The 21,323-nt window shown below is 34.9% G+C and overlaps 1 protein-coding gene across 6 annotated transcripts in view; it reads left to right on the top strand.

Annotated features, from left to right (window-relative positions):
* KCNMA1 (potassium calcium-activated channel subfamily M alpha 1) overlaps positions 1-21,323 on the top strand; it is a 496,510-nt gene that overhangs the window by 343,073 nt on the left and 132,114 nt on the right. For all 6 annotated transcript variants that reach the window (XM_065670697.1, XM_065670696.1, XM_065670698.1 and 3 more), the window contains 5 exons: positions 4,580-4,690; positions 6,619-6,724; positions 8,186-8,268; positions 10,174-10,243; positions 11,999-12,154. In XM_065670697.1, the coding sequence (XP_065526769.1) occupies positions 4,580-4,690; positions 6,619-6,724; positions 8,186-8,268; positions 10,174-10,243; positions 11,999-12,154 (526 nt within the window). The remainder of the gene's footprint in view (positions 1-4,579; positions 4,691-6,618; positions 6,725-8,185; positions 8,269-10,173; positions 10,244-11,998; positions 12,155-21,323) is intronic.

Genomic DNA, 21,323 nt, shown 5'->3' with positions numbered 1-21,323 from the left:
AAAGGCAACTTTGGGAGTAATACTTTTTAATTTAATACTTCCTAGAGTTATATCTTGAAAACCAACTGATGTGTCTTTTTTTTTTTTGTCCAGAAGTGACCATTCTAGATGAGATGTTCTTGGTCTTTGATTTTGTCATACATGCAATACATAGGCAAGTTTTATTTAATGGTTAAAATATTATAACTTACTCTTCTGGATCACTATACACATTGGCTAAATAAATGGTCTTTAGAGGACAATCATTTGGTTCAGGTCTTCTGTGAAAAAAGAGAAAAATGTGAAATCACGACTGTATAGCACCTATTACTCTATCTGCATTAATATTAGAGCAGAGTTTATATTGAAATAAGGCATCTGTTTAAGCGATTGAGAGACAGAAGCACATGCATAAAGTTTTAACTTAAATGAACTGAATTAATTGAACATTAAGCAATGTTAGGTAAGTCGTGAAAAGCATGAACAACTAGAAACTGTAAACTGGTATATTTAAAAAATGCATACCACTAACAGATAAACAAGAAGACCATATGTACAGTCTCTGTTGATGTTTATTGACTTTTCTTCATAAGAAAAAGTGATTGAGATCCATCCTTTGTTGAGGAAAACCAGTTAAACTTTACAAGAACCTGTTTACTTCAACCACAGCAGCCTGCTACTGGTATACAAAGAAAGAATTTAGATGGTTGATAGATGAAGGCATTATCAGAACACTAAGCAGAAAGACCATAAAGAGATCTGAGCATATGTATTTGATATAAATATTATAGTTTTATGGAGACATCTAGATCAATATGCACAACACATCATTTAGTTACTTGACAAGTGAACACCATGTATTCAACTGAATGCTGAAGAGAATTTTGTATTTATTATCTTTGATTTATTATGACAGATTAGTTAGAATGAATTTTTTTCAAGTTCTTTATACTTGTTCCAATAAAATGGTTATAATTTCTTTCAAAATAAACAGGCAAAAGATTTGCCTTTCGTATTGTGTCCTCTGAAGGAAGAACCACGCAAAGACCATTTTTTGAAGAATCCTATTCACAGTGGATCTGTTTTCATTTACAGTGCTATTTACATGGATTAAGTGTATGTTCTTAATTACTTCATGTCAGAATTCTAGATGTTTAAGGTTTTGCTTATTTCATTTTTTTATCCTGAAATTGCTTGTATCTGTGGTAGCTTTAGACCTTTTATCACCATTTTTGTTTACTTTATAAGAAGCTAGTGTGTTTTTAGCAAATGTATCATTATGTCAGTGCTTAAGTGAAAAAATGTACTGTAGAAAAATTCAACTGCATAGAATCACAATTGAAATCAACTGTGTAGAACTGTAATAATTTTTCATACTTGGTCAGTGTAATTAATTTTAAGAATGATAAATATGCATGTGAGAGAATGGATTGGTCTGGCTTTATTGATTGAAGCCATATGGCTCCTGCTAAGCTTTTTATTCTCTGTAAAGATTCTTTTTGAAGTATCACAAACACATAAGATGGATTCTCATTAGTATATTGAACCAGTTTCACCTCTTATACATGTTACCAATGACAAGTATTAGTTAACAGAAAACTTAGTCCTCCTGAATGCCTATCAACAATAATATCAAAATTCCTGGATTGTGATTTTCAGTATTGTATGGGAATTTCTTGATTTTGTTTTTAAAGGAAAAAAAAAGTGGATAATAACAATTTAGCTGAATATTGTGCTGCTTTTGAGTTTTTTCATAAATATAAGCTTAATGCAGGGGTTAAACATTACTGTTGACCCAAAATTAATAATAGAATATTTTCCTACAATCCAGCTCTAGAAAATATCTAGCAAAAGATATCCAGTATGTTGGCTTTATTTAAGCTTTTGGTGCATGGAAAAAAGATGACTGGTACATGGTGGAGGGATGGTTATTGGAACAAACAGAGGAAGTAATAAATCTTCAAATCATATACAGGACAGATTGGAACAGTATAAGCTCTCCAAGTTTTCTTAAATAATGTACCTAATAACTCTCTCTGGGCAAGTAGGAAATCTGTTTTCAATTTCTTCTACTTCTAAGCAAAAGTATAATTTATGTTAAATGGAGATTTTTTTACTTTTTTTTTTTTTTTTTTTGGTGGGAGTTTTCAACCCAAAATTAATGTAAGTATCTGATCGGAAAACGTTGTTTGAAAACCAGGAGGTTTTGTTGCAGTCACTGCTCAGGATGCTTTTGTACTTTATAAGAACAGCAAAGAGAAGAATAGAACATGTACAGCCCCAAATCAGAACACTAAAATGAAACCATGGTGCAGATGCCTTCTGACACTTCCAAAAGAATAAGTTCTGGTGCTGAAATGCCAAGAGTATTTGACAGCCAAGTGTTTTATTTTCACTAGAGCAGATTGCTGTGAAACCCTACTGAATAAGAATCATAACAGGATTGAATAGTTGTACCAAATGCAGCTGATTTTAGTGGAGGCTTTTGGAATAAATAACTTCTGGAGGTTTTTTCCAACAAGAGTTATCTTATGATCCTGTGAAAATTTCTTCTGCAATAGAGTAATTTGGGTTGCACACTCTGTCTGGCTTGTAGTCTTTCTCTTCAGCTTACCCATATTTTTAAAATGTGAACTCTTAATTCATGACAGAAGAGAACCCGTGTGAAATGAAATATCCCTGGAAAGAAGCACATTTTCTGCACAAAGTATGAAGTGTAGTACAAGAGCATTCAGGAAGAGACCCCACTAAAGCTAACAACATAGGCTCCATACAAAGGAATTGCCTACAAGAACAAATTATTTCTGGTATTAAAAATAACACATCAACTACGCAAATGGAAAGTTTGATTTGTTAGATGAAAGCATTTTAAAATAATACCCATAGCTTAAAATCAGTCATTTTAGAAAACATGTTTGCAGTACAAGGATTCAATCCTCTGTACCCTTACTGCACCAAAAACTCTCATTAAAATTGAGAAAAACCTTACTGAAGCCAAAGCAGACTCTCTGGCTAGCCAGTTTAGCAATAAAAGTTCATAGTATTAAGTCCCATGTTAAATACAAACCAGCATGATCAGAGTCTCATATAACCATATATTCCTTGCCTGTTAAAAAAAATGAAATCATGAAAGTTTTTGACTGCTGCTATATCTGAAATATCATTTAAGTCCTGGTGATGTGGCTAAGAACTCATGCAAAAGGAGTGTTTGAGTTTATCATATTACTAAATAAAGTTTTAAAATCATGGGTTAGAGTATTTATAAAAGTGATAATAGTAGACTAATTTCATAACGTGCTGGACTGGTATAATAGTTTACTGTGTTTTGCTTTTCTAGTCATCATCTGAACCACTGCAAAAGTAACAGTTTGCGATGGTGATATTTTACACTGCATGATGCGTATTACTGATTTATTCTTTATTCTGCATAATTATCCCTTCTCCAATGAGCTCTATGCACTTTTCACACACACTTCATCAAGGATCAAATTATCAAGCAAGAACGGTCCCCTGTTATAGCCCATTACATAAGTAATTATTGCTGCCACATATTATTTGTTGTTTTCACCCAATGAGTTTTCTGTGTTACCAAGTTTTCTAAAGAAAAATTACAGGGTAGGTGAGACATGAATGCTCTGCTTTTGCCCTTGGAATTACTTTCTTTTGCACTTGGCTGTTCAAGTTTTAAATAATTTTATGAAATTCTGAAATTGTGTGTTTGTAGCATTTCTGCACTTTAAATGACGTAATATGAAGTAATTTGTATGGCTAATGAAGCTGACTTTTTATTAGTTCTTAGGAATTGTATCTATACCTCTTTGTCCCTTTTCCCAGCTTCTGTGAGCTATGTGGTTATTGGAATTGTTAGCAACAGGTGTATCAAAATCACCATCCTTCTTAAACACGTGACATTAATGGAAGCTGGGGTTGAGTTTATTCTGTGAAGGAAATTGTGAGACAATGGAAGATACTCTAACCACAGATTTTTGGACTTTGCTTTACAATAATAAAGGTGCAAGGATCCCTTAAGTCAAGAAGAGTGCAATTTCGTAGGCCTTATCTTCAGCCTCTCCAAATTTAAGATCATTGGCCTATAATTGGCCAATAATTGGCAAGCCTTGTACTGCCTTCCTTGGCATAAATGTCTGCTTTCAACCATGGCAAATATCAAATCATTTTAGGGAGCTTTGCTCTCTCATTATGTCATAAACCAAAAATTTAAACAGTGAAACTCATTAGGGGAGTTGAAGATGTGGAGAAAGATGTGTAAAACGGAAGAATATGATTTTGAAAGAGACTGGTTAATACAGTGTATAAACATATATATAAATGATGCCACTTATTGTTAAATGTATAATATAGCTTGGGCAAATGGTTTAATAGTAGTCTTTGCAGGTGAGAGTGTATGTGTATTTGCAATGGCAAAATGATTTTTTTGTAACTGATATTTTCCTCCTCTGACTTCTGGAATAGGATCTAGAGAAACATCAAGAAGAGACTAATACTCTGGTTTGGCACATAAATTATAGTTGCCTTCTCTGCTTTCTTGCTTGCTTGTTTTACCTTCTTTGCAAGATTAACTCTGATTTTTCTGCAACAGGCACATAGTTGTCTGTGGTCACATAACACTTGAAAGCGTGTCCAACTTCCTGAAGGACTTCCTGCACAAGGATAGGGATGATGTCAACGTAGAAATCGTCTTTCTGCATAAGTGAGTAAACTTTCGAGATTAGTCTTACCATCTGTTTCTGAAACTCAGTAAATTAAACCAGATTATTTTTATTATTTTTTTTTAAGAGAGAGAATCTTTCCAGCTTTGACTTACCATAAACTTAAAGTTTGTGGTTACTTTTGTTATAATATATTTTGACAAAAAGTGTTGTTTTCTGCCCTTTTTTTTTTTTTTTTTTTAATAACCCATTGCTAAATATAGGTGTTTCAAGCAGACTTCAGACTCAGTCATGTCAATTGCAAGGTAGATATCTAAACATGTACTTGAAGTGGGAATGGTGTTATGAAATAAAAAATAGGGAAATACTAAGAAATATATGTGAGAATTTCTTTAGTGGGAAATATTTCTAGTGAAAGTACCAAAATTGTTAAAATCTGTAAGATTAGTGAAAAATACTGTATGTCCTGTGAATTTATGCTATCTGAAAACATGTTCTCATCTTTGGTTTCCCTAGGAAAAAAAAGCTTATTTCATATAGCAGAATATTTATAAAATGAAAGATGTAGGTGCACATTTAGTTTTAATGTAAATAACATTACAGATACAGTGATGGTAGGAATTGTTTTCATGCTGATAATTGGTTTTGCTCTTTTACCCCTGTATGCATAGCTACACACACATGGTCTTTTGCATTTTTCTGATGTTGGATTTGGAAAGGTTTTGTAAGGTGATTGCTGTTTTTTGTATGCTCTGCATTACATGAAATACAACATCAAATAGGTGTGCCTCTGGGAGAAGCTTCTAGAAATAGCCATGTGTCAGAGAGACGGTATGAAAGGTCTTTTCTGGTCTGGAATAGCATCTGGTTGGAAGTGTTGAAAGCTATAAATGAGTAATATTTTTGCATTAGGCAGCAAGTTCTCCACTTCTTGTCAAAGAAAATTATTAAAAAGTTCAAAAATCATTTTTGGGTGATTCAACAAAGGAAGCTGAAAAACTAAGAATCAGCAGCACTTGCACAATTTTTTTACCTAGTTCTTTCAAGTTGAACTAGAGATATCCTCAAGTAACAACACTGTTAGCTTCTTTCCCCTCTCGAAATAATAACAAGAACTGAGAGGAAAGCAGAGATCCATATTTATGCAGTGAAAATGCATGGCAGTAGGCATCAGGAAACTGCATATTAACATGAAGAGAGTTTATCACCTGGCAGCTTGTTTGTGCTTGCTTTCTTCTGTGCCTTCACAGACAAATATTTGCTTTATTTATTTGTTTCATTTTCTTACTAAATTTAGCATCTGGCATGACAAAGATCTCATGCACGTACTATATATCTAACAAATTCCTTCTGATTTAATGTGTGGCATAAGAAAAGGTATTTACATGATTGGTGCCACATTGGGTAATAGATCATGATCCATTGAAATCTCTTTGTTCGTGGCAAAATGCAATGAGACAGAAAGTCATAGCATAATTATGTTTGTTTTGATTGTAGCTCATGTAGCCCACAGGATCCCTATACTGTTCATTTTCCAGCTTTCAGTGATTTTGCACTGAGCTCTGTTGTTTTATGTAATTAGCTGTTTTGAGAATGGTGGGGACATACAGAGGATGCGTGCCTTATTAGAGACTTTCTGTGGAGAGTGAGTGGTGTGTGCGGATGTTTCCCAGTGGTCGCACCAGTTCTTCTGAATCCATGTCTGTGAGAAACTGACACGAGGAACATGCAGAGTAGCACAATGAAGTGGGCCAGAAGTGCTGTAGACAGAAGTAAGGAAGTAAAAGCAGTTATAGTGTGTCTTTTGAGTACTGCATGCTGTTTCACACCACAGGAGAAGCATCAGCAGAAGTCTGAATACCTAAAATAAATTAAGAGGTTGATTTATAAATTAAGGAAATTTATAAATAAGGAAATATGGAAACTGACTTCTCACTTGCTCTTTTGTTTTTTCATCTTCCCAATGCAGTATCTCCCCTAACCTTGAGCTGGAAGCTCTTTTTAAACGACACTTCACTCAGGTGGAATTTTATCAGGGTTCGGTCCTTAATCCCCATGACCTGGCAAGAGTGAAGGTAACAGCTCTGTTGTTCTGTTCTCCTGCTAATTGACTTTTTAAGAAGTATTCATTGCATTATTTGGAAAAAAACTCCACTAAACTTCCTCTTACTATAACACCAGAAGACACTTTTTCCATTTCTGTTAGCTTACCTAATAAATTATAATATGTATCCTTATAAATTTTGTTTTCCCTATATCCTGAGATCTTCAAAGCTACAGTATCACTGTACATTGTCTGCCACGTCATTGAATTCTTTGTGAATTTTTAATTGGGTTTAGTTCAAGAGTCCATTATATTAATATTTGATGTAATAGAGCACTGTAATTGCTTAAAAGTTTTTGTCTTACCTTCATCAGAATGATTAGAAAATAATTTTTTACCTGTCAAACCCTTTTTCTATTGTCTAGAATCCTGGGAGGGAAAAAAAAGCAAAACAAAACCAACCAAAAAAACCCCCAACCAAACCAAAGCAAAAAATTTCCCAAACCCCAACAAAAACAATTTAAAATTTTTGGTAGCTACATGAGATTGTTTTATTCTCTGTAATTCTCTATGGTAAATTATTTTGTACCCTTAAAGAAGAGCATGAAACTTAAAAGAAAAAAAAAAGGTAGTAAGCTGTCAGATACAGCATTATCTTTTAAGGGCTCCTCCCCTTTGCCCCCCCCCCGCCACACACACACACACACCCCGAATGTAAACTGGTTACTTAGCCAAGAATATTTTAGTCCAATGTTAACACTTTCTGAAGTACAAATCATGTCTTTTGTCTGTTTTGGCTGCAGAAATTGCTTAACCTTTTGTAATCCAACACACACTGTTTCATTTTGTCAGAGCAAAATGTTTGAATTATAACCATAAATGTCATAATTAGTGTTTTGCCATAATTACCAACATGTGTGTTGGTATTTTGTGTTCTGTATTGCACCCTTTTTTGTGTTGGTATTTAGTTGTATACACTGAAAAATACTTTTGTCATCTGCTTTGTTTAAATAGAGCTAAGGTTTGTGAGGACATAGAGGTCCTGTGAACAGATCGGTTCTCTTCCTCACGCTTTCTAAAACTGATGCTCAGATTCCAAATCATCAGTTCAGCCACCTCTTCCTGTCTTTAATGGGAAGATACTGAAATTCCCAAAGCTGCAGGACTTGGAGTACTGTACTGATGTAACAGGAACTTCCTATGGATTTGGGGGTCTAAATTTCAGTATCTGGTTACAAAAGATATGTCCATTAACAACTGAACTATTGACCTGGTCTGAACATCATAAACAAGTTTCAAGAAATTATGATGTGTATATGAGAGCTGTTATAATCACTCACATTAACTCACATTGTAATATTTTTAATCAGCAGTATTAAGAACTAACATTTGCAATTATGATGGCAATGTTGAATTCCCTAGTTCTTTATGATGAAGGAAGAGCTAGAAAGAGATGTTGCTATTTATATTTGCCTTTTCTTTGGTGTCTCAGATAGAGTCAGCAGATGCGTGCCTAATCCTTGCCAATAAATACTGCGCTGACCCAGATGCTGAAGATGCCTCCAATATTATGAGGTAAACTCATTAGTTTTTAGTAGGTTTTTGGTTCTTAACTCTGATTAGCTGTCTTGGTACTGTTAGTCATTTTGCAGGATCTAGGGTTTGAGTATTCATAGCTGAATGCAATCCCCATAGAAATGAGGGGAACGGGAATGTGTTTATGTTCTTGCACAAATATGCCATGTGCTGCATGGGCTGCTGTTAATAATGGGACAGAATGACCCTTAATCAGTTCATACCTCATTGCTCCGTGATATATCTGCCCTTACAAGTAGTTGTGCAGCTTGGGGAACAGGTGTACTCTTCATGGTGGCAAATATACAGTGGTATCCTAGCTTCAGCCTCCTTTTTTACACTGAGGATCAAGTATTCTTATTTTGATTGACAAGGCACTTACACATTTGGAGCCACCAGATCCTGTCCTGCTTTCCTCCTTATGCTCTTTGAAGGAAGGAAATTAAAGAGTCTGTCAATAGACAGCAGTTAGTTACAGTATACATAAGCCATTCTATTTCGTGTATTAAACCCTTAGCTTTAATTGGACCAGTTTCTCCTTTTTTAGAATTAAAATGTCAATTAACTGTTAAAAAATCTCTAATATAGAAATGGCCAGTGCTATAAACCAATTTTACTGGCCTGTTAGATGTTTGCATGCTGTGAATTGAAAGAAGGGGAGAAATAAGAAAAAAAAAATAATAAAATTGCTCCTCTGGAAAAAGTTCACAGTGCACAGGAGACGTGGCTGTCTGTGGAAGAGATAGGCCTTAAATATGCCTAATTTAATTTTCCAAACATGACATTAAATTGAGATGCAAGAAACTTTATTTTGACATTAATTATATAAATGCATTAAAAATACTCTAGTTGCAGATTAGTGCATTCTTAATAGATATATTTAATGTCATAAAATGTAAAAGTGTAATTCTCTTGTGTTTTCTCACATTTAAATTAATTTAATTAAACAAAATTGAATGCTTAATTAACTAATTTGGCAAGAAATGAAAAATTAGAAGGAAGACTTTTTTCTCTTCCAAAAGATAATATCAATTAAAAACATGCATACAACTTTTCTCATCTGTTTTATGCTCTAGCTTTGATATACTTTGAAGCATGAACCAGACGAGAGTTTGCAAGATAATTCCTACAAAACACCAGTGTAAACAGTTATGGCATTCCACATCTTATGAGACTGATGATTTCGTAATAATTAAGATTATTTTTTGTTTTGATTGTTTTTATCTTCTTTGTATATCTTTAGTTTCTGTATACAGAGCTGATTTTGACCCGTTTCAGTCTTTAATTTTTCTTAATTTTTTTTAAGTTTAAAAATGCATATTCCTTTCTTCATAACACATTATCAATTCACTAGTTTCTCATTTTTCTTTACAGCCACTTTTAATAGGAACACAGTTGAGTATATCTTAGTTTAAATAATTACGAATGCAAGCAGGCAAGCTACTGATTATGAAAGTAGCCCCATATGCTATAAATTCAGTGTTCAGATATCAGTTTCAGTATTGAGCTCTGGAATAGCCCATAAAAATTCATATAATTTTCATGTGGATTTATGACAAAAAAAATATTATTTAAGTTCTTTGATGATGATGAATGTCCAGTAACTATAAATAAATGAATTGCTAAAACAAGTCTTCTGCAAATTCCATAAGAGCAAGCATTCAACTGAATAAATCCTGAAGTTTGATGTTCTCTAGCATTAGCCAATGATTATTAACTGAATTAGTATAGGAGTAAATATTGCATAAGTCTGACTTCAATCAGTATGCTTAACAGCCAGGTGAATAAGAGGGTACAGTTTTAATTGTGGGACTTGAAAATACAGTAAAGTAGAGGTATTGGAATACATTATCCAAATATCTTACTAACCAAAGTTATTTTAATTGTTTCTTCTTTTATTTTTAGAGTAATTTCCATAAAGAATTATCATCCGAAGATAAGAATTATCACTCAGATGTTGCAGTATCACAATAAGGTAAGCTGATAACCAAGTGTCTCTCCCCAGAGTTTTTTGCTCCATTGCATTCACTCATACACAATTTTTCAAAAAAATCCCATCATAATAAGCCTTGTTATGTAATCCACTTACAAATTAATTCAGTTTTATTTATAAATCTAAATACCTCATAAAAATCCAGGCATTAATTAATTGTCTAGGCTCTAATTCTCAAACTACACTGTGCATAGTTGCTGTTGAATCCAGATAAATCTCAGCTTCTCTAAGTTTTCCTCAGCTTATTATACTAGAGCTACCCAAGATGAATTGGTGGCATCTAGAGAAGTAACCTGAAGTAATTTTTTTGTGGATACTTAAAAAATCACAGTAAAACTCCATTGAGATAATAACTCTTGGCAATTTTTTTTTAGTTTCTTGCAACACGACAATGTAGACCTGAATTTGCCAAGTAGCAGATGCAAAATAAATACAATTACTTGTTTTTTCATATAAAACATAATTAAATTGTGGAAGTTGTTGCTAAAAATATTATTGAGATCAGAATTATAAATCCAATTTGGAAAGGAATTTGGCAAAATTTTTGATGGTAAATCTGTTGTCTTTAAACACAATGAAGTCAATTCATGTAGTCCTGAGGTGAGAAAGCCCATAAACTGCTGGTTAATAAGGCTAGGAGGAATATCTCAGAGGGCAGACTACTCATATGTGACCTGCTTCTTGTTATTTCTAAAAGCATCAACCATTGCCCAGTGCTGGAGAAAAAGCTTGACTGAGTAGCCCTTCATTCAGTGAAAAACACAATGATCGTGGTTTGACTTAGAAGGTTTGAATGCTAACAATTCCTTATACCTGTAAACTTTGGCTAGAGCAAGAGAAATCGGTGTTGCTTGCGCTGTCCTCTTTCTGTACATGAATAGAAGGAGCCTGTCTCTTTATAGCATAAAAGCAAAGTGTTTCTGTCCTTTAAACAGGTTCAGAAGGGAAGATATTTCAAATACTGCATTTTTTCATTTGTATTTCCAGTGAAATCATCTTCAAGAATAGCTGTTATCAAAGTGCTCAACTGTGATGTTCATTTATGAAGGGAAGCAAGTATGAAGGCCTCTGTGTTTCCTTATGTCTATAAAAATGTACAAGGTAGATGGAAAAGAGAATCTGATAGAGTTATGCCAATAACCAAACAATATTAATAGCTATCTAACTGACCAGTGTCAATACTGGAGGTGTATCTTGATCAGCTGTTTTCTTTATTCTATCCTTGTAAACAGCAGTCTCAGGAAAAGGTCTGGATTTTCATAAAGTCAAGTGCTGTCCTTCAGGGTGGCAGAAATACAATAGGAAAGACAGCGGATGATGTGTACCTTATTAAGCAGCAATATCTTATAAAGGTTTTGCAGCTTCACATGAGTTGTAATCTAAGTTATATTAGATTCCTGTGTACTACATATGTGCCTTATCAGTCAGAGTAGCTCCAAGTACTGTAAAAGGAACATACAAAAGGAAAGAAAACTTCATAGCATTCTGTGGTTCATTCAGGTGTGAGGATGGGCCTGGCAGAGTGTCACAGCCAGAATATGGCTTGAAAATTACAACATTTTGTCTGTAGTAGGTAAGATTGGAACACGTTTTTGCATAGAATTCTGCCCCCTTAGAAAAAGTCAAGACAGTAACAAAGAAAATAATTCTCTTTATATGTCCTTCAATACTGTGCTGTATTTGAGGAAGTATTTCTGGTTCTTCATCTATGGGGTATTTTGTTTGCTTGTTTTTCAGGCCCATCTGCTAAATATCCCAAGCTGGAACTGGAAAGAAGGGGATGATGCAATCTGTCTTGCTGAGCTTAAGCTTGGTTTCATAGCCCAGAGCTGCCTGGCACCAGGCCTTTCAACAATGCTAGCCAACCTCTTCTCTATGAGGTCATTCATAAAGGTAATGTCTTGTCTCATTAAAATGTATTCGTCTGCAATTCAGTTTGTCAGAGAGTCAAGTAAAGAATGTGAACCAAATATGGAACAGATAGGAACACATTAACAGAATTTGTAAGACAAAAAAATACAGTGCATGCTTCCATACAAAAGTTCTTTCCTGCACATTGGGCACTATGCCAGGTTCTGTCAAGTTAATGTTTTCATTTTTATTCAGCAAGTGTTTGGCTTTTATATGACTTTTCAAAGCATCATCCATTTCTAGGTAGATGTTTCTGGTGTTTTGTGTTTTGCTTCATTTTAGACAAACCACATGTTTATCTATGAGAAAAACCCTGCTGCTAAAACAAAAATATGATTTATATATGTCCCATATAGGAACAAAGTACGCAGAAAAATGGACTGATCATTTTGGTCTTTCATATCAGGTAGCTAGTGGACCTCTTACTGTGAGAGTAAATAAAGGAACATGTGTTGGAACTGAAGCCTGAACTTCCTACAACATCATTCCTGTATTTGTTTCTCTTTTTTGTGTATTTGTTTGGACTTACATGGCAACATTTTAGCCCAGTTAAATCTAGACCTCTGTGACAGCTGTACTAGTTCAATGGACCAAGGCTTTGATTGCAGGAGTCAGTACTTCCTTCTTCCTCAGGCCTTTCTGCGACACTGATTCCAAACATAAAGTTTCCAATCCCATGAGTGTTGTTAGTGGGATGAGAAACACTGGAGTACAAGGTAGGCCATGGTCCACTTTAACTCCATCATGCAAGGAAAAATGGACTTTTCTTGCATTAGGCAAGAAAAAAAAAAAAAAGCCTAATGTCATCAGATGAGAAAGCCAAGACTGTTCTCATAGAAGCGCACATGTCATTGCAGGACACTGACTATTTACTTCTTAGGAAGTCCTGGAATTCTTATTAAGGTATCCTTTGGAGACTGCAGACTCCTGTGTGTCAAAAATATTTCAGACTATTATAGTAAAAAAAAATGTCAATTCTCAATATGGAAACAAGCCTGGGCTCTGCACTTCCATTATTTCATTGTAACTGTCTGCAATCATGATGCTTACATCTTCGTGTTCTAAAAAAACCCCAAGCAACCAACACCCAAACCTACAAAAAAAAAAAAAACAAAACCTAAAACAACAAAAAGTGGTTTGCTCATTAAAGCCAAACTTGGGAGCTGTCAATGACTCATCATCATACAATCATTTTGACATTAATCCTTTCTGCTTGTACACCAGAAGAAGACTATATGTCTTACGAACTTCATTCTTGCTCTTCATTTTGGTCTCCCTCACTCTTGCTTAATGTAGTAACCCAAGACTGTCAGGAGTCTCAAACATTTGTAACAGTCACACTTATGTATCTGAATTACTGAAGCAGCCTATTCTGTGAACTTGGTCTTGACATCAGAAGTAGGCATGAAACTTTTGTTCAGTTTCCATCTTTCCAAAATCAGAAGCGATCAGTTTTCTCTCAAGGACATCCAAATATATAGGTATCTTCATAAGCCCCAGTCATAATTCAAGTTCTTTAAACTTGCAGCGAGAAAATGAAGAGATTCAAAAAGTGATAAAGTGTACAAATGTCTGGCTATAGAGGAACTGTAGTAGAGCTGCACACATTTATGGCTAGATCTGTAAGTAAAATGTTTACACAGGTCAAAAACTGCAAATGTAAAGGTAGCATCTTTCTAGAAAATATATCTAACCACTTACATCATTATCTTACCCACCTTCTCTCCTGTATTTTCTTATTGTATAAGATATTCTTATAATAATTTCAGGACAGTGACAGATTGTACTATCTCAGCAATTAACAGTTTTAAGATGAAAGCTCAACTTTGCAAGGCTGTACTCAGATTACATCTGATTCTTTCTATACGCACAGAGTAAGCATAAAAATAGCAATGAATTTGATTTGGAGGAAGCTATCAATATCAGTTTTGCTCTTGTATCTATGATTCTATATAGTTATAAACAGGACAGTGTGCAGATATACCTTGACTTGTGTTACTTCAGATGTCATCTTCAGGGAGATGAAGTACCATAAAATAGTTCATTGAAAGACTGCAAGACTCTATTACTACAGGTTAAAAAGATGTCTTCCACTTAACTAAGAATGAATTGTTCAGGCAAGTAAAAAAATGTGTATCATAATTACCAAAGATCTCTGTGTATATTTAAACTTAAAGCAAAATAAATGTATGAGAACTGAGATATATTTATTCGTGAGACTCCCAACTCAATTGGCAACAACAAAAGGCTTTTTTCATTATTTAGCTGAAAGGATATTCTTTCTCCAAGCTGTCTCACTCTAAAAAACTGTACTTGAAAGAAAAGTATTACTGAGCAGTTGGTATGTATTGGCAGCGTATTGCAGGAGGGCAACTACATTGATTGGAATTGCTAAGGAGGGTGCTATTGAAAAGAAAGTTATCCATTCCCTAAAAGAACTTCCACTCCTTATCATTTATAGTACTGAATTTAAGTGTTGTTAGGCCTTTATAAGCACCTTGGGCAAACATTATTAGTGGAGTCTCCCATAAGTTAGGGGATTGCCAGGAAAATGTACTGAAACTTCTTTATTTTTTGAAGAAAGCTTGAAATGTGTGTTTGTTACTCCTCCTTCATAGTGTGATTAGAAAGTGATTTAACATGCCATAAATGTTTGGTCAGTCAAACACAAATGAACATGATTGATGGTGACATTGCACACATTTAACTCATTATGTGTTACTTTATGGCAAAAATGATTTATGTAAACAGTCTGCCCAGTATTAGGGGTAAAACAAACTAAGAAACCTCAAAATATTATATTTGTTCCTAATATTTTCCTTTTGGTTTTAGTGATGTAGTCTCATACGGAATCTTTTATGTTCTCTTTGGCACCAAACTGGACAAAAAGGAAATCAGCTCGAAAAGACTGAGGTTCTGTAAATACTTAAAGGAAGAAAGGTAGATTGCACAACAAATGATACGTTAAGGAAAAAAAACCTTTACACTTGTAAACTGTATTTCAATAGTCCAGTCTTTTTATAGCACAGTTATTTTATTAATAAAAGAATTGGAACTCATTATTTACATAGTCTTAGAAAAAGATGGAAATACAATACCATGCTGCAATTTTGTATTGTTTGGATTAGTAGATGTATACCAGAAGTCTGTCCATATGAAAAACATTGCAAAAAGTAAGTAAATGGACTAAAAGGCAGAGGTGGTCGAATTGTCCCTGTGTACAAACATGCAAGCCAATATGAGTTAGTATTGTTGTGTAAATTAATAAAATGCGGAATGTGATCCTCAAGTGTAACACAAGTCCACAGGCAAATTAGTTTTGTCTTTGCTCTGTTGGTAAGACAGTACACCTCATTCTAGATCTGAAAAATAATCTAGAGCAGTCTCAATTCTCCTCTAAGCTAATTTGAGAGCTGGAATGTTCTGTGGGCTTTTTTGGCAGCTGTTGCTCACACCCATACATAGGCAATGCCCGCTTTTCCCACTACATCGTTTTCCAGTCCAGGCTGAAAGAGAGACACAATAAAGCCATACAGATTTAGATCAGTCAGGTGCTTACCTACTTATAAAACATGGTCTTTTCATGCCAATTTAAAAAAAAAAACATTCTTGCAGAGAGAACTGTGGGAATAGTTTGCTGAGCAAAAAATTTTATATAATGCTTTAAGCAGACGATGGAACTGAGTGAAGAGATAGTTGATAATTTGTAATACTTAAGAAAATTTAATTAAGAATGTAAATCTAAGAAGCTTCACTCTGTTAGGAATGTGTGAACTGCTTTCAGCCAATTACTTATCTGTCAGATTTGGTATCTGTATCTAAATGCATAATAAAACCAGACATTCACACAAGAAATTTGGGTGGACTGACAGGACATTATAGGTGAATATGTGGAAATGTTTAAAATATATTGCTTTCAATGTACAACTTCTCTTCAAACACCAGCGAAGAATGTTCTGTCTGTACTTTTTATCTGCATCTGTGTTTGTAGAAATATACACACAATGCTGTAGAGAATTGCAAGATTAAACGTGAGGAACCCCTGGAACCATTCTTAGCCTAGGGGGAGGCAGGAGTCTCTGCGTTATCTGGAAGTAGATGAAAACAGATTGGCAAGGGCTCAAGAAAATTTCTTCAGTGAAGATGTTATTTTCTAGGTATTTTTTTGTAAAACATTTCTCTACAAGGCCCTATGGGCATCTTTAAAGAGTAAGTTTTATCTGTATTTTAGAAAGGAACTATGTAACAACTTTCATGTTGTTTACACAACACTTTATTTAATTTTTTTGGTACAAACCTTATAATTTTGGGAAGACTGTTCAGAATTTCCGAATTGCATGCACTTAGACAAAATACTGCATAATGGGATGCACATGGTGAGCAAAAGAAAAAATGTAGGACATTAGAATAAAGCAGGATCACTTTAACAACAGAACTAAAATGTTCAAGTACTATTCTAGAGGGATAATCAATAGAATTAACTCATTAATTTACTGTAAGTTTTTTCTGGGGGGGTTATTATTCAGTTAGAGTTGTTTACGAAAGTAAATATATGTCTAAAAAATCAAATGGATGATCTTCCAAGCATCTGAAATTATTCTCAAAGAATTTCTACTGTTCTTTTTTCTTTGCTTTGTGGTGATGAACTGAGCTTATTCAATGCTAGGCAGCAGACTTTATATCTGCTTTCATTGTGCTTTAAAAGAATTTTCATTCTGCCACTTCCTCAATATTTATAAAGACATCCCATCATCCTTTCCCTGTTTTACCTTACAAAATATAGTAAAAGCTCCCAGGTCACACTACAGCTCTAGCATTAGTTCTCTATCTTGATAGTGAGACTTAGATCTTGACAGAAAAGATTATATAGCACTATCAGGTTCAGATATACTCAATCTCTTTCATGTTACTCCTGATAATTATACTGCCAGGGGATAGGGGTGGGTACATTAAGGGTTTAGGTATTTTCTGGCAATACTAATGGTTGTGCATGCAAGATGTACGTCATTTTTTCGTATCTCTTTTACCATGTCTCACTAGGAAATTATTATATTATGTAAATATATTTTCTGATAATAACATTCTATCTATATACTGATAGAGGAGAGTAGAGGAGCACTGTGGCTTAAAAAAAAATATACAGATGAAAATTATATTTCTTCTCTTGGGATACACTATGTCATTTTCCATCTGTTCTTCACATAGGCTATTGAATCAGTGGGTAATTTGTTTTATGACTATCCAGGAGACACAATTGCAGTATAATGTAGAATCTTAGAATGGTTTGGGTTATAAGGGACTACAAAGATCATCTAGTTCTATCCCCTGTGTCGTGAGCAGGGACACCTTCTACTAGACCAGGTTGCTCAAAGCCCTAATCCAGCCTGGTCTTGAATATTTCCAGGGATGGGTCATCCACAGCTTCTACTAGAAATCTGTTCCAGTGTCTCACCACCCTCACACTTAAGAACTTCTTCCTAAAATCTAATGTAAATCTACCTTTTCTAATTTAAAGCCATAACTGCTTGCCCTATCTCTACATGCCCTTGTAAAAAAAATCCCTCTCCTGATTTCTTGTAGGCCCCCTTTAGGTACTGGAAGGCTGCTATAATGTCTGGAGCTTCCTCCGGGCTGAACAGCCCCAGCGCTCTCAGCCTATTTAACCATCTTCATGGCTGTCAATCCATTCTCCTCCAAAACTGTATCTGTACATGGGTTGCTGTGATCCAAGTGCAGGACCTTGTACTTGGCCTTGTTGAACTTCATGAGGTTTGAATAGGCCCCCCTCTCAAAGCTGTCAAGGTCCCTCTGGTTGGCATCCCTTCTCTCTGGCATGTTGACCACATCACACAGCTTGGTGTCATTGCAAACTTGATGAGGGTGCACTCAGTCCACTGTCCATGTTGCCAGCAAAGATGATAAACAGTGGCGGCCTCAATACCTGATCCTGAGGAACGCCAGTTGTCACTGGATTCCACTTGGACATCGAGCTGTTGACCACAGCTGTTTGAGTGCGACCATCCAGGCAATTCCTTATCCACCAAGTGGTCCATCCATCAAACCCATGTCTCTCCAGTTTAGAGACAAGGATGTTGTGCAGGGCAGTGTCAAATACTTGGCACAAGTCCAGCTAGATGATGTGAGTTGTTCTTCTGTTATCCACAAATGCTATAACCCCATTGTAGAAGGCCACAGATTTTTTCAGGCACAATTTTCCCTTAGTGAAGCCATGTTGGCTGTCACTAGTCTCCTTCTTATTTTCCATGGGCCCTAGCATAATTTCCAGGAGGATCTGCTCCATGATCTTGCTGGGCATTGAGGTGATACTGACTGGTCTGTAGTTCCCCAGGTTTTCCTTTCTTCCCTTTTCAAAAATGAGCTATGTTTCCCGTTTTCAAGTCAGTAGGGACTTCACTGAACTGCCACAACTTCTCAAATATGATGGATAATGTCTTGGCAATTTCATCCACCAGTTCCTTCACGACCTGCGGATGCATCTTATCAGTTTCCATGGACCTGTGTATCTTCAGGTTTCTTAGATGGTCCCGAACCTGATCTTTTACTACAGTGGGTGGTTCTTTATTCTCAGTCCCTGCCTTTGTCTTCTGTGACTCGGACAGTGTGGCTGGAGCACTCGATGGTGGAGACCAAGTCAAAAACAGTTGAGTACCTCAGTTTTCTCCTTGTCCGGGGTAGTCAGAGCTTGTTTTCCTCACATAGAAGGCCTACATTTTCCCTTGTTTTCCTCTTATCACAACATAGTCAGTAAAAGATAACAATGGTCTTATAGTACTGGAGAGGAACTTGGAAGTTACCTAAACTCTCTTTACCTTTCTTCCAAGCTGTGATTTGTGTAACTTAAATTTTTATTGTTCTTTGTCTTTATAAAGATAAAATTGAAACTATTGTGTTTTTTCTTCATTATTCAACTTAAATCAAGGTTGTTTTCATCTTTGTAAGCACAGTAATATTTTCAGGTAGACTAAAAGCAAGGTATAGATGTCACTAACCAGATAAATAATGTTCATAGTTCTAGTGAATGATGTTTGTGATAAACTTGATTAGTAGCATCTTGAACCAAACTCACCCAAATTTAGATCTTTTTTGCTTCTATAAAGTTTACATAACATTTAACTCTTCCCCATTGTTTTCAGGCAACTGACATGTGAAACATCCATTTTGTAAATGTATTTAATGTTTATGTTAACAGTTAGTTAAAAAGTTTTGGCAACTTGCTCTTAATATATAGATAAATATCAGTAAATCCAGACAACAATCACTCCAAGTAAAGGTTAACTATTTTAAAGGAAAATAATCAGATCTGTTTAGGGGTTCAGTTTTTGAGGTTAGCTGCAGCAGCAGAGTTTATAATATCATCAAAAAGGCTTCAAGTAGTCAAGAACACAGTAAGTCCTATAGCATTTTTTTCTCACTTTAAGGATTTTGAAACTAGTACTTTTCTGACATGTATGATGGGGGAAACTGGATATGTTTATCTGTGAAACCTTAGTCTGTTAAAACCCGGGGAAACTGCAAGACTCAAGGAAAAGAAATACTGAACACCAGAGGTTCCTAATGATCTTTTCATTTCTAGGAGACCAGCAGGTATTCCCTTTCAAAAGCTACCAGGCAGGTGATCATCTCTTTCTTTGAAATCACAGAGAAAATGTCATCGTTCAAATGGAGATAAATGCAAAGATCATCTTTAGCTCATTATTTTCATTGTTATCTTATAATAACATTTTATAGCATCCCATATATCAGCAATTCTTTAAATTCATTAATCAGCATTTCATGGTATCCTATAATAGATCTTAAACATTTCAAAAACTTAATTAGGGTTAATTTAACATTAACCATTATCTATGAAGCTTGATCACTGCTTACTGAATGACTGGTTTTTTCCAGTTCTTTCTTGGTCCTTGACTAACGGTGGGTACTTAACTATAGGTCTGATCTGCAGTTCCTTCCTCCAAATAAACCCCATCTGCCAAAAGAAAAGAAAACAACAGAAGAAAATAGAAAGGAGAAAGACATAATGTATTTGTATATTTCAGGTGGTGTCAATCTAAGAAAACTCCACAAAATAGACCATCAGTTACAGACATGTCCTTGCTATCATTACGCTTATTTGTTACCAAGCCTGCACTTTGTCTGTTTTCTGTATATAAAGAGTTGCTGATCAGCAACATTTGCAAGGTTCACATAAATAAGAGGTTTATAAAAAATGTGATATGACTTCTCTGTGTGTGGTGGAGAATAACACAATGCAAATCCCTTTTAGCATCCCACATGATCTCTGAATGGTGAAACAATTTCTATGGAAGAAATTTCTCTTGATTGTTTACAGCCCACTTGTCAGGGAGTGTATGATTTGGAACATCGCCATATTGCAGTTTATTCTTGCAGTTGTTTACTTCTTCAGAACTAAAGCAACTGCTTACTTGGCAGCCTATCAACAGGAGAAGGAAATGTATAAAAAATAAATTCATTATAATTTATATTTCACCGGTTTCTTAAAAAGTTTCCAATTCCTGTGTTCTTTAGAACATTCTTTTGAAAGGGTGCCTTTTGACTAGTTTAATGTGGGGAAAAGATTGCTGAATCCCAAATTAATACTCAGGCTGTAGTATAACAATGCAGACTTACATAAAATACTATGCAAGACCTGTAAAAGTAGCTGTGGAATTCAGATTTTTTAAAACTGGATTCCTTTTTCCCCAGAGAGATTTGTGTCACACCAAATACCAATGAAAGTTATGTTATGCTATAACATAACATCTAAAAGAAATATTGATATTTAATACTGTGGTATAGCAATATTAATTTTATTTTAATATAACATTTATCATGTGAATGATACGATCTGAAATTTATTTATTTATTATTTTTTCTAACTGAACTCATTATTTCAAAATACACTGTCGTTTCTTTCTACTTTGTGCTGTCCAGACAATGATCTAAACATGTCAGAATTGGTAGAGGCAGTTTGAGTGATTTAAACAACCTGCGGACCGGACAGGGAGGAGGTAGTTTTGAGTTTTTAAAGAATTCAGAAAGCTCAGCATTATTATGATTAATACAAGCCGTGTATGGATGTGGTATGAAAATGCTTCTTTCAATTAGGCAATCAGCAGAGCTGTAGCGTTTG

The sequence above is a fragment of the Lathamus discolor genome, chromosome 3 (assembly GCF_037157495.1).
Source record: "Lathamus discolor isolate bLatDis1 chromosome 3, bLatDis1.hap1, whole genome shotgun sequence".
NCBI classification, from domain to species: Eukaryota; Metazoa; Chordata; class Aves; order Psittaciformes; family Psittacidae; genus Lathamus; species Lathamus discolor.
The sequence above is the reverse complement of the archived record's forward strand: the minus strand, read 5'-3'. Positions and strand labels throughout refer to the sequence as shown.